General features: G+C 45.5%; 1 protein-coding gene across 2 annotated transcripts in view; it reads right to left on the bottom strand.

The window, feature by feature from the left end:
* STK32B (serine/threonine kinase 32B) overlaps positions 1-14,173 on the bottom strand; it is a 446,518-nt gene that overhangs the window by 347,068 nt on the left and 85,277 nt on the right. For both annotated transcript variants that reach the window (XM_002746002.5, XM_078368001.1), the window contains exon 2: positions 3,198-3,253. In XM_002746002.5, coding sequence (XP_002746048.2) covers positions 3,198-3,253 — 56 coding nt within the window. The remainder of the gene's footprint in view (positions 1-3,197; positions 3,254-14,173) is intronic.

Here is a 14,173-nt window from a genome sequence, read left to right as displayed (position 1 = left end):
CCCACAATTGTGCCATGTATTAGTCAGGGTTCCCCAGAATACAGAATCAACAGAATGTGGATGGATGGACAGACAGACAGAGACAGACAGACAGATTTATTTTAAAGAACCGATTGGCACAATTGTGGGGGCTTGCAAATCTGACTTCTGACTTTTGCAGGGCAGGCTGGCAGGCTGGAAATCCAGGAAAGAGTTGATACTGCAACTCCAGTCCCAAGGCCACCAGGAGGCAGAATTCCTCTTTCAATAGGGGAAGTCAGCCTTTTTCTCCTGAGGTCTTTAACTGGTTGGATGAGGCCCATCCACATTGTGGAGAATCAACTTCTTTACACAAAGTCTACTGATTTAAACATTAATCTCATCTAAAACAATACCTTCACAGTGACATCTAAATTGAAGTTTGACCAAATATCTAGGCACCATGGCCTAACCAAGTTGATACAAAAAATTAACCATCACATACTGTATCATAATTTACGGTTTTTTTTTTTTTATGTCTGATTTCTAAACAAGATTCCTGCCCTCAGGAAGTTCCAAGTCTCGTCAAGAAAGCAATGTCTACTGCAGCACATGGTCCCATCAGTGGCCCAGTGAATTTCTGCTAAATTATCCAGTGACCCAATTCACTCGACAACATCCATGACCCACACTGTTAAATGTGCATGTGGAGGACCTCAGGAACGAGATTCTGAAAAGGCAGGAAGCTCTACGGTGCCTGCGTGTCCCTGCAGTGAAGTCCAGATTGTGTGGAAAAGACAAATTAAAGTTGCAGAACTCAGCACAACTGAATACCATTCTGCTTAGTGAATTAATCCCAAACATGTTTAGAAACGCTTCTGTAAGAAGGGCGGCATAAGCAAAAGAAAAGCAGAAATCATCAGAAAATACTTCCCATGGAAGAAGAGATGTTTCCCGGGAATAGAGCTGATCACTGAACATACCGGTCCATACAACTGTCTACCCCATCAGACGATGAGTTTCTGGTCAGTTGGGACCACGTCTTACTCAACTTTGCTCCCAAGCAGCGAGCACAAGAATGGTTAGTATATTGGATATTCCCAAAGGCGCTTTTGTGTGCCCACCCGAGCTGTCCTCCTGCCCTACTCTACTGGGAGAACTTGTCTCCCAACTACAGGCTGAAAATTGAAGATGCTTAGTTTCCCAGCATCCTCAGCAGCAAGGGGCGTCATGCGACCAATTATAGCCAATGAAACAGAAGGAGTTGGCTGGGAGGTTCCGGGAGGGAAGTCCTTCTCTAACAAAGTCACAGAAGTGAGGAGCCGTTGTGTGAAGATGTGATACACAGAACTCGGCAACCTCTAAACCATTAGGTAGGAAGCCTGAGGAGAAAATCTCATCCCACTGAGGGAAGTGGAACGGGTGGATGAACAGTGTCCAGACCTGTGATGACATCAGACAGCCTCTGGGCTACTGCAGAGACCCCCCTACCTATGGACCACTTGATTTGGTGGCACTTTCAAAATATATTCAAAATCTGACTCTCTCTCTCACCAGTCCCAGTACTGCCACATGCCCCAGGCCACCACCTCTTCTCCCCACAGGGTTCCCTGCTGCTGCTGTGGCCCCTCCCAGGCTATTCTCTGCACTGGCAGCCAAAGTGAACTTCTATGAACTTCTACAAACAGATCGTGCCACTGCTCCCCCAGGACCCCCTTATCCTTCTCTTCTCACTTTGTGAAACAGCCAAAGCCTTTACCGTACAGATGAAGTCCTCCACGATCCGGGCCTCGCCGACTTGACTGACCTCACCTTGCACCACTCCCATAGCCTGGAAGCCCCTCAAAGACACAGAGCACACTCCCTTCTGTGAAATCTGCACTGAAAGTTCCCTCCTCCTGGAACCTGCCTGTCTTCCTCCTTCGCTTCCTTCAGGTCTCTGCTCACATGCCATCTTATCATCAAGGATGTCCCTGACACCCTGTATGAGAGCACTGTCCTGCAAAACCATCTATGCCATGGAACTGCTCTATAACCTGAGCTTCCAATACAGTAGCCACTGGCCACATGTGAAATGCAGCCAGTGTGCTGTGGAACTGAATTGTTATCATTTTACTTAATGTTAATTAATTTAAATTTAAATATCCACGTGTGGTTAGTGGCTACCCTATTGATAGCTCAGCTCTACAAAATAGCAGCTTCTCCCTGCCACTCTCCCATAACTCCACGTTCCCCTTAGCTTACCGTATTTTAATGCACTTATCATTATCTAATGTACCATAAAGGTGTATAATTATGTTTCTCATCTCTCTCGTGTTTTAAATGTAAGCCCCACCAGAAAAGACATCTGGGTCTGTTTTGGTTACTCCGGAATGACAGAGTCTAAAGCAGTGCCTAGAACAGGGTTTGCATTCAATTAGTACACATGGACTGGGTTAGTAAATGCAGCAAAGGAGGGAAGGAGGTTGTCTTGGTCTATCCAGCTTCTTAGGTCACATGTCTCGTGTAGCTCTGCGAGTTTTAAATAGTCTAACCAAGAGTGTGTGGGTTGCTGAAATAGCAGGTGCCTGGTCAGCCTTCAGTTCAAATCCCACTTATGACACTTCCTGCCTATGTGGCCCCTGCTCCATCTTTCTGAGCTGCACAGACTAAGTTTTACATCTAAGCTTTTCCATCTGTAAAATAAAAAGAACAATAGTTCTGAAAAAAATGTAACAGAATATCTGGCATTCAGTAGATTCTCAAAGCAATTATTGCACCCTCAAAATTTCTGAGTATGTGAGAACAGACTGGGCTTGATTGGGGGAATATTTTGGTTTTCTAAAAACTCCTGCCATCTTCTAGTCTTCTACACCCTTTCACCAAAAACAGTCAAAGATCACAAACTTTCCAAAACAATAAATGTCTACATTGCTAGAAAGAGCTGCCTTTGTGAGGTTTATGGGTTTTTTTTCCCTACTTTCCTGACTTAGATTCTCAAGGAACAAATGGCAGTGGCAATCTTGAAATAATTGCCACTGTAATTCACCTAAGCCAGGGCTGTCGTGGTAATGTAATTTTTCAGAGTAAAATTACACCGGACCCAAAGGAAACTATTTAGACTTCTTTTCGCATTCCAAATTTGTCAAATCGAAATCTTACTGTCAAACAGGATATCCCCAGTGCCCAGCAACTAACACACAGACACACAAATATACAGACACACTTAAGCCCAGTGGTCTAGGCATTCATATTCTTACCTTTCCAAAACTCCCTTTACCAATGGCCCGCAGAATCTGAAAATGGTCAAAGTTGACTGCAAAAGAAAAAAAAAAACAAAGGACACGAGTCAGATTTGCTAAAGCTTGTATTGCCCCTTAAATATCCTTACCTAGCTCCCCACCCGCCTATTCCAAAGGCTCCTGGGTCACGTGTGCCATACTTGCCAGACCAGCTGTCCATCCTTGAATGGATCCACAAGGGAACTTGCGGCACATTCCATTTTCTCCCCATCACACACATTGCCCATCTCAAGCCTTCCCTTCACACCATGCTTCCTGATGGGGCTCTGCATTCCTGCTGCTTCACTCTCCACCCCACTCTGCCTGGCTTCTACCTGCTTCCCTACACCAAGACAGGCCAACAACGTACGGCCTTGCCGGTAAATCCCATGGCATCCTCGCCTCCTTTGACCTGTCCGCTCTCTCAGTGCTGCCTTCCACACTTCACTTCCCTCTGCACACACAGCCTTGTCCTCCCAGGCGGTAAATACTGGAGTCTGTCAAGCCTTTGTCCTATAACCATTCTCTTGTCAAGGGCTCCAAAGGCTGCAATGACCACCCAATTGGCAGTGAATCTTCAGTGTGTCTCTGGCTTTGTCTGTAGGTGTTAATGCCTGCCCCATGGGTCCTCATGGAGGTTCCAAAGCCACTGTGAACTCCACAGATCCAAAGCAGAATGAGGATGAGTGGTCTCCACATTCACCGACCGTACCCACACAAAACCCAGGACTCGTTCTTGACTCCTTTCTCCCCCTCCCCCATATCCAATCTTTCACTGGGTAGCTCCACGTCATCTGTGCACTGTCTCTCACACCCACCCACCCCTATGGCCACTCCTCTGGTCTAACCCACCATCTTCTGTCTCCTGGACCACTATGGTGGCATCCCAACATCCTCACCCAACTCTTCCACTCAGGGAAATGTGTGAGGAGCTGAGTGATCTTGCTTGTGCTTTGCTTCCTCCCCTCCGATGCCCGCTCCATTGCTCTCAGGGGAAAGAGCAAATCCTTCCCCAAGAATGCAGGGTTCCAGCTGCTTCTCCTGCCTCCCCTCCCTGCTTATTCCCATCACCTACTACCAGACGTGAGAGCAGCCACTTCCAGGCCGTTAGTGCTCTCCTGCTGGCCCTACCCTTATTCTCTCTGCATCCCCAGAAGCCTACCCTCACCCTCCAGACTAAGTCTGGCTCCCTACGAAACACTCTCATAGCACTGTGGAACTTTCCCCCAAAATACACGGCTTTGTATAATTTTACCTTTGTATATTTCATTAAGTTCACTTTTCCCTACTACACTCTAAGCTCCCTGACTTCAGGGGCCATGTTTATTTTCTGTTGTACCCTTAGCACTCAGCACAGTGTTTAGTACACAGTTAGTGTTCAATAAATATTCATTAACAGAATGAATGATTGACTGAACTAATCTCCGTATTCATAGCGCCAAACACAACTCCTGGTACATAATAAGTGTTCGGTAAATATTTTTGAATTAGACTGAATTACAGCCAGTTTCCAATAACTAGAAAAGACATGTTATTTAGGAAAAAATGAAGCGAATTGATTAGTTCACCACACATAATGGAAGCAAGAATGTGAGGAAGTAAATGAATACAATTAGTTCCTTGTATATTAAACTTAGGCAATGGAGGATAATTATGTTGAGCGGTGCCCCTGCCAAGCCAAGGTCAGAATCCTGCATGCGATCACATGCCTAACGTGCTTAGAATAGAGAGACAGGGTTAATGGTTAACTTACTAAAACCTTGGTTCTTTGACTCAGATTTATTTCCTGTCAGAATAACTTGCCAAGAAAGAAATTCCGTATTTTCACCTCTTACTCACTCACCAAAGGTCAGAGAAGAGGAAAAAAGCAATGAGCTTGGACTGCAGCTTGTTATGTAACCAGAAGCATGCTGGGAAATGCACATATCCCATCCAGAAGCTCCTGAGGTCCCCACAGGGCAGGTACCACTGTCAGGACCTCAAATCAGCAATGAACATCACGGGTTCCCTGAAGGTACCAGCTGCCACACGCTGCCATATCTTTGTGCTGCTGTTCCCCTTGCCTGCAAGACCGTTTCTCCAACACTCCTTATTTTGGGAAAGACTTTTCACTGGCCTTCGACATGCAGCTCATACACTTGCTCTCTTGTGAAGCTTTTCCCCAACCCCCAACTAACCATTTCTTTCCTTAGAGGTAACGCTGAACCTTCTGCAGACACCTAACAGTTTGTGGGGAACTTGCTCCTGAGTCAGACTGCTTAGGTCCACCCAGTCAGTGTGTCCTTAGCCTCTGAGGTGGCTGGATTGGAGGTGAGGTACATTCTCATTTGTAGAACAGGGAAAATGGAGCCTACCTTCCATAAAGAGCTCAGAATTGTGCCTGGCACACTACAATCTTTCAGAAAGTGCTGGCTCTTTGTGTTGGGGGGTGAGGAGCAGTCCCCTCCCTCTTTTCTGGTTCCTACCAGTTGGGATATTGCCCTACATATCGGTGGCCTCTTGCTCCATCCAAGGTGGTACACGTTATCCCAGCGGTGAACTGGAAAAGAAATGGGACTGGCGTATTGATGTTCACTGTGCCCTCTCTGTGGAGTCTGTCTGACTTCTGGCAATGACCTCTCTTCGGCTCCTTCTTGCCAGAAGCTTTTCAGGACCAGCTGCCATGTGGAGACGTCTATGGGGTCCAGATTTGACATTGGTCAGGTGGAAAAGTCCAGCTAATTCTGGGCTTCAGCATTAAGGAGCGCATGATTCCTGCCTTCCTGAGTTACGGTCCTTCGCTTTATCACTCTAAAGATGAGACTTGGTTCTCCATCAGCCTTCCTCTCCATCTTGTCTCCTAACTGGAGGAAGGTGTTAATTACTGAGCAAATGGTCAAATGCCAAAAGCCATTATTACCTTAAAAATTAGTGTTATCACATCGTAAATATTCCCACTCATCCATATCCCCTACAAAATTGTGGGCTCCTTTGAGGAAACTAACAGAATGTATGGGGCAAAAAGGCTCTTAATGAATGCTTGTCTGCTTATTGGACTAGATTGGATTTAGGTGACTGTGAGCACACAGCCTGTGGTTCCTGTGAATTTGGCATTTCTCTGGGGTTTACTACACTTACACCTACGTAATAGCACCTAAAAGGAGACACTTGGAATAAGCTGAAAGTTAACACTTGGTTGATAAACAGATTAAAATGGCTTCAGTCAATGAAAATGCCAAGCCAACAATGGGTCCTAGAATCACACTGTCGCCTGAGGCTGTTTGCCCAGAGTAGGAAGAGTTGGAGGGGGGATGATAGAGGGTTGAAGAGTGGTTACTTTGGGTGACCATCTTGTCCTGGTTTCCTTGGGATCTTTCTGGTTTTAGCCTGGGAAGTCCTGCATCCTTGCAAACTGCCCTGTTTGGGGAACACCAGATGGGCACCCTTGGTTTCTGATCTTGAACCCATTCCATCTGAAGAAGCTGCAAGAACTGCTTGGGCTGGCAGAGTGATTGGATTAGAGGTGAGGTACATCCTTGAAAAGTGGTGTCTCACCACCAGACTCGGAGAGAGTTGCAAAGGGTAATACTGCTGAAAGTGTACCACTGGGGTAGAAACGGGCAAAGCATTGCTGCAACGGCAAAGACAAGGAGTGTCAGTGTCCTTGCCAAAAGCACAAGGACAGTGGCACCTGCCTTGCCAGCCATCATGAAGACAATGAAACAACACATTGGGGGTGCTATTTGCTCAGCCAGGCTAACTTTTCCCTTCTTTCTTGATAAAAAAAACCCCCAGCTCTCTTTAGGGATCACTGTGGCCAGCCCCAGGCAATGAATGATAAGTTGCCCATCCCCAGAAAAGTCATAATTGATCAAATCCAGTGGCATTTTCAGAATCACCTGGAACCTTGTTAAGATAGATCAGTGGGTACCACCTCCAGAGTTCACCTGAGTTTCTAAGGAGGCATTAAAAATTTGCAATTCTAAGAAGTTTCTAGGTGGCGCTGATGGTTATGGGACTGCACTTTGGGAACTACCAATCTAATTAATCTGGACAATTGTATTCTCCACCTTTCCAGCCACTGTGCAGCCAGCAATGACCTTGTGACCCAGATCTAATCACTGAGATCTAAGCAGAGGATTGATGGAGATATTTTTGGGAAAGCATTTTTTGTGTATGTGATGAAAGGGGGACACTGAGCTAGAGTGGCCCTTCAACCCTCCCGCTTCTTCCTGCCTTGAATGTGGACATGATATCTGGAGCTGCAGCAGCCACCTTGTGACTATAAAGCCAAAAACATGAACAAAAGGCCAAGACAGATGCAGGGAAGCCACTCCTTGTTGTGAGCCTCTAAAAACGCGCCAGCAACTACTTACCTTGGGACTTAATCTATCAGGAAAAAAGAACAAAACAATGGCATTTGTTCAGTGGGTCAGGTTGGCTATTACTAGAAGCCAGAAACATTCTTTCCGGATACTCAAAGCCAGGCACATAGCTGTGGTTTGGTAAATGCTAACTATTTTATTGCAAATTTCTAGCCCCACGGCGATTTTACTAAGAGGTCAAAGAGTAAGAGTAATTTGGGACAATAACACAGGAGCCAGGCTCCCTGGATCCGAATTCTCTCTCCACCACTCAGTGGCCGGGTGATGTTGGGGAAGCCACTTAGGCTCTCTGTGAGTCAGCCTCCACGCTTACATAATGAGCATAATAGAACACCTGCCTCATAGTGTTGTAAATGATGTGTTAATTAACATAGGTAGAACATTTAGAATAGTACCAAGCATGAACTAATGGCTACCAGTATTAGGTATTACTAGGAATATTCTTCTATTTTAGTGGGTTTTCCTCATATTTCACCTTGTGATACAATACTGGTCTGATTAACTCATGACAAAACACTCGTGACTGATAAATCTGGAAGTGTGTTAGGGCCAATTAGTTACCGATGGTGATTGATCGCTCTGCGTAAACCTGGTTGTCCTACTTTGCATGCCAGTAGGCTCTCTCATTTCCACTCGAACTGCTATCTCTAATGAATTTCACAGCACTCTTTCAACACTGCAATATTCATGAAGCTGTTTATGCAAACAGCCAAGTGTGAACTTTCAAGATGGCTAGTAACTCTTTCAAACAATCTCTAATGGAAAGTAAACCACAGTCCACATCCTGTACAAACACATGCGTTTAAGCATCGTGTGCGTCAAGCAAGGGCAGTAAGCAAACAGCCCGTTCCTGCCCTCTGGAAAAGCCGAAACCTGCAGCTCCTTCCTGGCAGGGTGGGTGCTGGGCACAAGACTGCACATGTGGGTCATGCACATGTGTGCTTAGTTTGGGTAGCCCAATGATTAAAATTGTTTCGAATAAGTTACAATATTCAAAAATTAGAAAATGTCACCCCAAAATTTTGTTTTCTGATGTCTTAGTCTGTTGTATTGCTATCACAGAATACCACAGACTGGGTAATTTATTTTTATTTTTTTAAATTATTTTTTCACAGTTCTGGAGGCTAGGAAGTCCACAGTTCAGGTGCTGGCATCTGATGAGGGCCTTCTTTCTGCATCACCCCACAGAAGAAGGGCAGGAGAGTGCAAGACAGCAAACAAGCAAGAGGGGGCTGAACTTGGTTTTGGAACTCACTCTCGTGATACTAATCCACAGCCAGGATAATGACAGTAGTCCCGTCATGAGGGGAGAGATTTCATGGCCTAATCACCTTTTGTTAGCCACCCCCAACACTGTTTCATTGGAGATTTAGTTTCCAACACACACATTTTGGGGAACACATCAAAAACACAAGATATTGGAAGATTTGCCAAAAATTTTGGGCCTGTGATACTCCGCCACAATACCCTCTCTGATTCACTGTCACACCTGGCCCAGTTTATGCATCTCTGTCTCCTGCCTGATTCTGTAAGCAGCTGAGGTTTGGGTCACTGAGCTGTAGAAGAAAGAGGCCCTGTCTGTTGATGGGGAGATAATCAGACTGTGGGTGGAAAGGAGGGTTTGGTGTTCCCTGAACAAAGGTTTAAACAAAGATTTAAACCCAGCCCCACCATTTGAGTCAGTGTGAACCTGAGGACATAAGTTGACTTCCAAGCCTTGATTTTCCATTTCATAAAATGGGGGTAGTGATGCCTGCCTCCCCAAGTCAGGGTGAGAGCCACAGACACTGACATAACAAAAGGTCAACTCAGCAAACAGAAGCCACTGAAGAGTGGCCACCCAAACCCCTGGTCCAGCCATGGACCTTCAACCTAGTCACTTTACATCTCAGAATCTCCGTTTCTTCATCTGTAAAATGTGATAACACCTCTCTGGTAAGATTTTTCTTGGAATAAGACAATTATACGATCAGCATGTAATGATGGTGATTATTTGTTTTTGAGTTTGCCTCTTCATCGTACAAAAATAATACAGGTAACCAGGGGACCCCTTAAGAAAGGGCCACAGAGCTGTTCACTGCTGAATCCAGGTGCCTGGCAGGTAGTGCAGTGCTAAGTACTCTCATGATAGTGAAATATGGGCTGAGGCAGGCAGATCACAAGGTTAGGAGTTTGAGACCAGTCTGACCAATATGGTAAAACCCCATCTCTACTAAAAACACACAAAATGTTAGCCAGTTGTGGTGTCACGTGCCTGTAGTCCCAGCTACTCTGGAGGCTGAGGCAGGAGAATTGTTTGAATCCAGGAGGCAGAGATTGCAGCGAGCCAAGATTGTGACACTGTACTCCAGCATGGGGGACAGAGCAAGACTCTGTCTCAGAAAAAAAAAAAAGATAATGAAATATATGCATGAATGAATGACCTACATTGAGTGGTAGCAGAATGGGTAGGGGGCTCTCCCATGGAGGGGGAAATGAGATCACTCTCTCTACAGGAAATTGTTGACGTTTATACACAAAGGAGGCTGACCAAGCTGTGACAGGCATCCACCATGAAAAGCTTCCATTAGTCACTCATCCAAAAAAATATGTTGGGGAGAATAAAGACATTTTTACTGACTGGGTATACACTCGTTGAGATAACAACTGAGTGTATGCTGTCTTCCAGGCCCTGTACTAGGTACTGGGAACCAACAGTGAACAAAACCCACAATGACCCTTCATCTGGGAGCTGACCTTCTGGTACAAGGGGACAAATAAATCTGTAGTTCAATAGTACAAAGTGGTAAATTCTGGCCAAGCACGGTGGCTCATGTCTGTAATCCCAGCACTTTGGGAGGCCACAGCAGGTACTGAATCACTTGAGGTCAGGGGTTCGAGCCAGCCTGGCCAACATGACAAAACCCTGTCTCTCTTAAAAATACAAAAATTAGCTGGGCATGGTGGTGCATGCCTGAAATCCCAGCTACTCAGGATGCTGAGGCAAGAGAATTGCTTGAACCCAGGAGGCAGAGGTTGCAGTGAGCCGAGATCATACCACTGCACTCCACTCCAGCCTGGGTGACAAAGCAACACTCAGTCCCCTCTCCCCACCAAAATGTGGTAAATTCTATCAGTGAAAGTAAATCCAGTTGTATGAGTTTCCAGGTGCTGCTATAACAAATGGCCACACACTTGGTGGGTTAAATAATACAAATTTATTATCTTACAGACCTGGAAGTCTTCCTGGACCAAAATCCTGCCATCAGCAGGAATGTGTGTCTTCTGAAGGATCTCAGGGACAATCTGTCTCCTTGCCTTTCCCAGCTTCCAGAGGTGCCCACGTTCCTCAGCTTGTGACCCCACATCTCTGTGACTTCTGCTTTGGTTGTCACACCTTCTCTGGCCCTTATGCAGCCCCTTTTATGTATTTGACTTTTGTTTTAGGTTCAGGGGTACACGTGTAGCTTTGTTACACAGGCAAACTGCATGTCACAGGGCACTGGTATACAGATTACGTCATCACCCAGGTAGTAAGCACAGTTCCTAACAGGTAGTTTTTGATCCTCTCCCTCCTCCCAGTGTTTGTTGTTTCCCTCGGTGTCCATGTGTTCTTATTGTTCAGCTCCCACTTATAAGTGATACCCAAATAAATATAAATCATTCCACCATAAACACATACGCACACAAATGTTCACTGAAGCACTATTCACAATAGCAAAGACATAGAACCAATCTAAATCCTCATCAGTGGTAGACTGGATAAAGAGAATGTAATACGTATACACCATGGAATAATACACAGCCATAAAAAGAGGAAGATCATGTCCTTTGCAGCAACATGGATGGAGCTGGAGGCCATTACCCAAAGGAAACTAACACAAAACAGAAAACCAAATGCCTCCCTCTTATGAGGACTCTGTGATTACATTTAAGGCCAACCTAGATAATCCAGGATACTCTACGCATCAAAAATCCTTAAGTTAATTTCATCTACAAAGTCCCTTTTGCTATGTAATGTCTACAGATTCCAATGTTTGAAACAAAATTATATTTGAGGGGCAATTATTCTGCCTAATATATCAGCTAAGGTGACATTGACTCTGTTGGGTGCAGGAGCTGCAATTTTAGACAGGGTGGTTAGGGTGAGCCTTTCTAAGAAGAGGATAATAGAGCAGATCCATAAGTAAAGTGACGGAAGATGCCATGCTGATAAGAGGGGGATGGTTATTTCAGGCAGAGAGAACAGCATGTACAAAGACTTTTGGCACAAATATACATGACAGTCCCTAGGAGTAGCAGGCAGACAAGGATGGCTGGAGTGCTGAGTAGGAAGGAGAGAAAATGGGAAAGCCAGGTTCAGAGGAGAGATCATGAGCCAGCCATGCAGCACTTCACAGGCTGGGGTAAGGGCTCTGGGAAGTTTTTCAAACATGATGAGAAGGTACTACAGAGTTCTGAGAAGGGAAAAGAAAAACGTGCTCTGATGGTGTTTGTTTAAGCTGTTTGGAAACATCCAGACTTTAATAAAAGCATGTTGGATGTAATCTGCTGCAGATAATACTGCCATATGACGGTAACCAAGGAAGCAGGATATCAGTGATTGTACAGCGATCTCAGTCTGCCTGATGAAAGATGATTGAAAAGATGGGGCAGGTGGTCAGATATCCGCCCAGAAAACGGGGAGGCAGAGCCAGACCTAGGCAGTGCACACGTTGGAAGCAGTGACAGGGACATTCTCATTACTAGATTTAGGTCTGTTCTCCTCAAATTTTCTGAGTGCCCTGATAGGAGTGGAGAACATTGGGTGTGATGGTTCTGCTGCCAAGGATTCTCTGCCTAGCAGAGGCAGGCCCAGGTCCTGGCAGACATCAAAGCGGGTGACAGGTGTAGCAGCAGAATCAGGCACGAGGTCCGAAAGAAGAATCCACTCCATCCTGTTGGGACCATCATGGAAAGTTCTGAAAAGCACAAGACCCTGAGCATAGATATGAGGAATAACAAGAATTCCCCAGGGGATGAGGAGAAGAAATGATTTCAGGAAAATCTTCAGCAGTGGCATGAAATAGCAGGATGAGTTCCACGACCAGCAAGATCGGGGTATGAGTGGAAGGGATGAGTGGGACAGGGTGGAAGAAGGCTTAACCCACTTGTTTGGCAGACATTTCCTTAGGCAGAAGTGGTTCAGGCCTCTGCGGAGTCTTAAACAAACATTGCTCAAGGGGCCCTACCTCCCTTTGTTTACCAACTTGCTCCCCGATGGCTGATTTGGCCACCAGGACTTCAGGCTTTAGAAAGGAGTAGTTCTGGACAACAGACTAGACCACCGCAGTTCTCAGGAAGGGGTCACCTTGGTGTGAACCTACTGGTTCCAGGGTGCTGAGTTTGTTCACAGGTCCAAGACCAAGAGAATGTTTTCTTCTGCTTTTGCCTACATTCTCAAAGCCGGCAGCCAAAGCCCTGCTTAGATTCTTCAGTGGCATCACATTCTGTATGAAATAAGATCCATTCTCCTCACCATGACCTAGGAGAACCCAGTCACCCCTCCCACCAACCTCCCCATGGTCACGCACCTTGCCCTCACCACAGTGTGTGTCAGCCACACAGGACTCCTGGCTGTGCCCCCACAGCCCCAGGCACTCTACTGTCACAGAGCCTTTGCCCTGCTGTCCCTCTGCTTGGAATGTCTGGCCCTGGTGCCCCAGTGCTGACTCCTTCCCATCCCTGAGGCCTCTCCCCTGGAGAAGGTGAGAGGTCTTCCCTGACCACCCTATCTGGGTTACCTCCCTCAGTACTCCCTACCTCATTGCCATTTCTTTTTTTAATTTTTTATTTCTGTTTTAGGAATTGTCATGATCTAAAACATATATTGTTCTCTTATTGACTTGTTTATTGTCTGCACCTCTCCTTTGGGATGTCAACTCCTTAAGGACTATGAGTTTTCCCTGTTGCATTCATTTCAGCATCCCAAGCACCTAGAAAAGTGTCTGGCATATAATAGGCACTCAATAAATATTTCTTGAATAATAAAAAAAGAAATAACAAGTGAATGAATAAATACTGAATGGGAGAAGTCCAAAGGAGTGCTGGCTGTACACATTAGCAATGAGAAGGTCACTTCTGCCTAAGGGGTTAAGGATATCTTTAGGAAGTATCTCACCATGGTCATTGATAAAATAGGCACAATGATACTCACTTCTTAGGGTCGTTAAGGTGATTAATGGGGTAAGGTAGTAAAGGTTGTCACACACGAGAAGAGATATGTCAGTTCCTCTCCAGTTCATGTTCACATTTAACGTAATTATAATCAAGGTTGTTCCCCAAAATTGACAAAACTATTCTTAGGAGAATAAACAGGTGAGAATGGGTCAAATGTTCTGCCAAGTAAGTTTTGAAGAGAAAAGTTTCATCCTACCAGATGTGAGAATACATAGTTTACTCATTCAACAAATGACTACTCATTGCACAGGATAAGACGCCTACAATGAACAAAAGAGAAAGGCCTCTAGTGATGTGTATTCCACCAGAAACCAAGACACAAAAGTGTCCACCAGGGCTTGAGGAAGGTGTGGAGGGAAGAACACAGCTTTGGAGGTTAACAGACCTAGGTTG

Source organism: Callithrix jacchus, chromosome 3, assembly GCF_049354715.1.
Source record: "Callithrix jacchus isolate 240 chromosome 3, calJac240_pri, whole genome shotgun sequence".
NCBI lineage: Eukaryota > Metazoa > Chordata > Mammalia > Primates > Cebidae > Callithrix > Callithrix jacchus.
The sequence above is the reverse complement of the archived record's forward strand: the minus strand, read 5'-3'. Positions and strand labels throughout refer to the sequence as shown.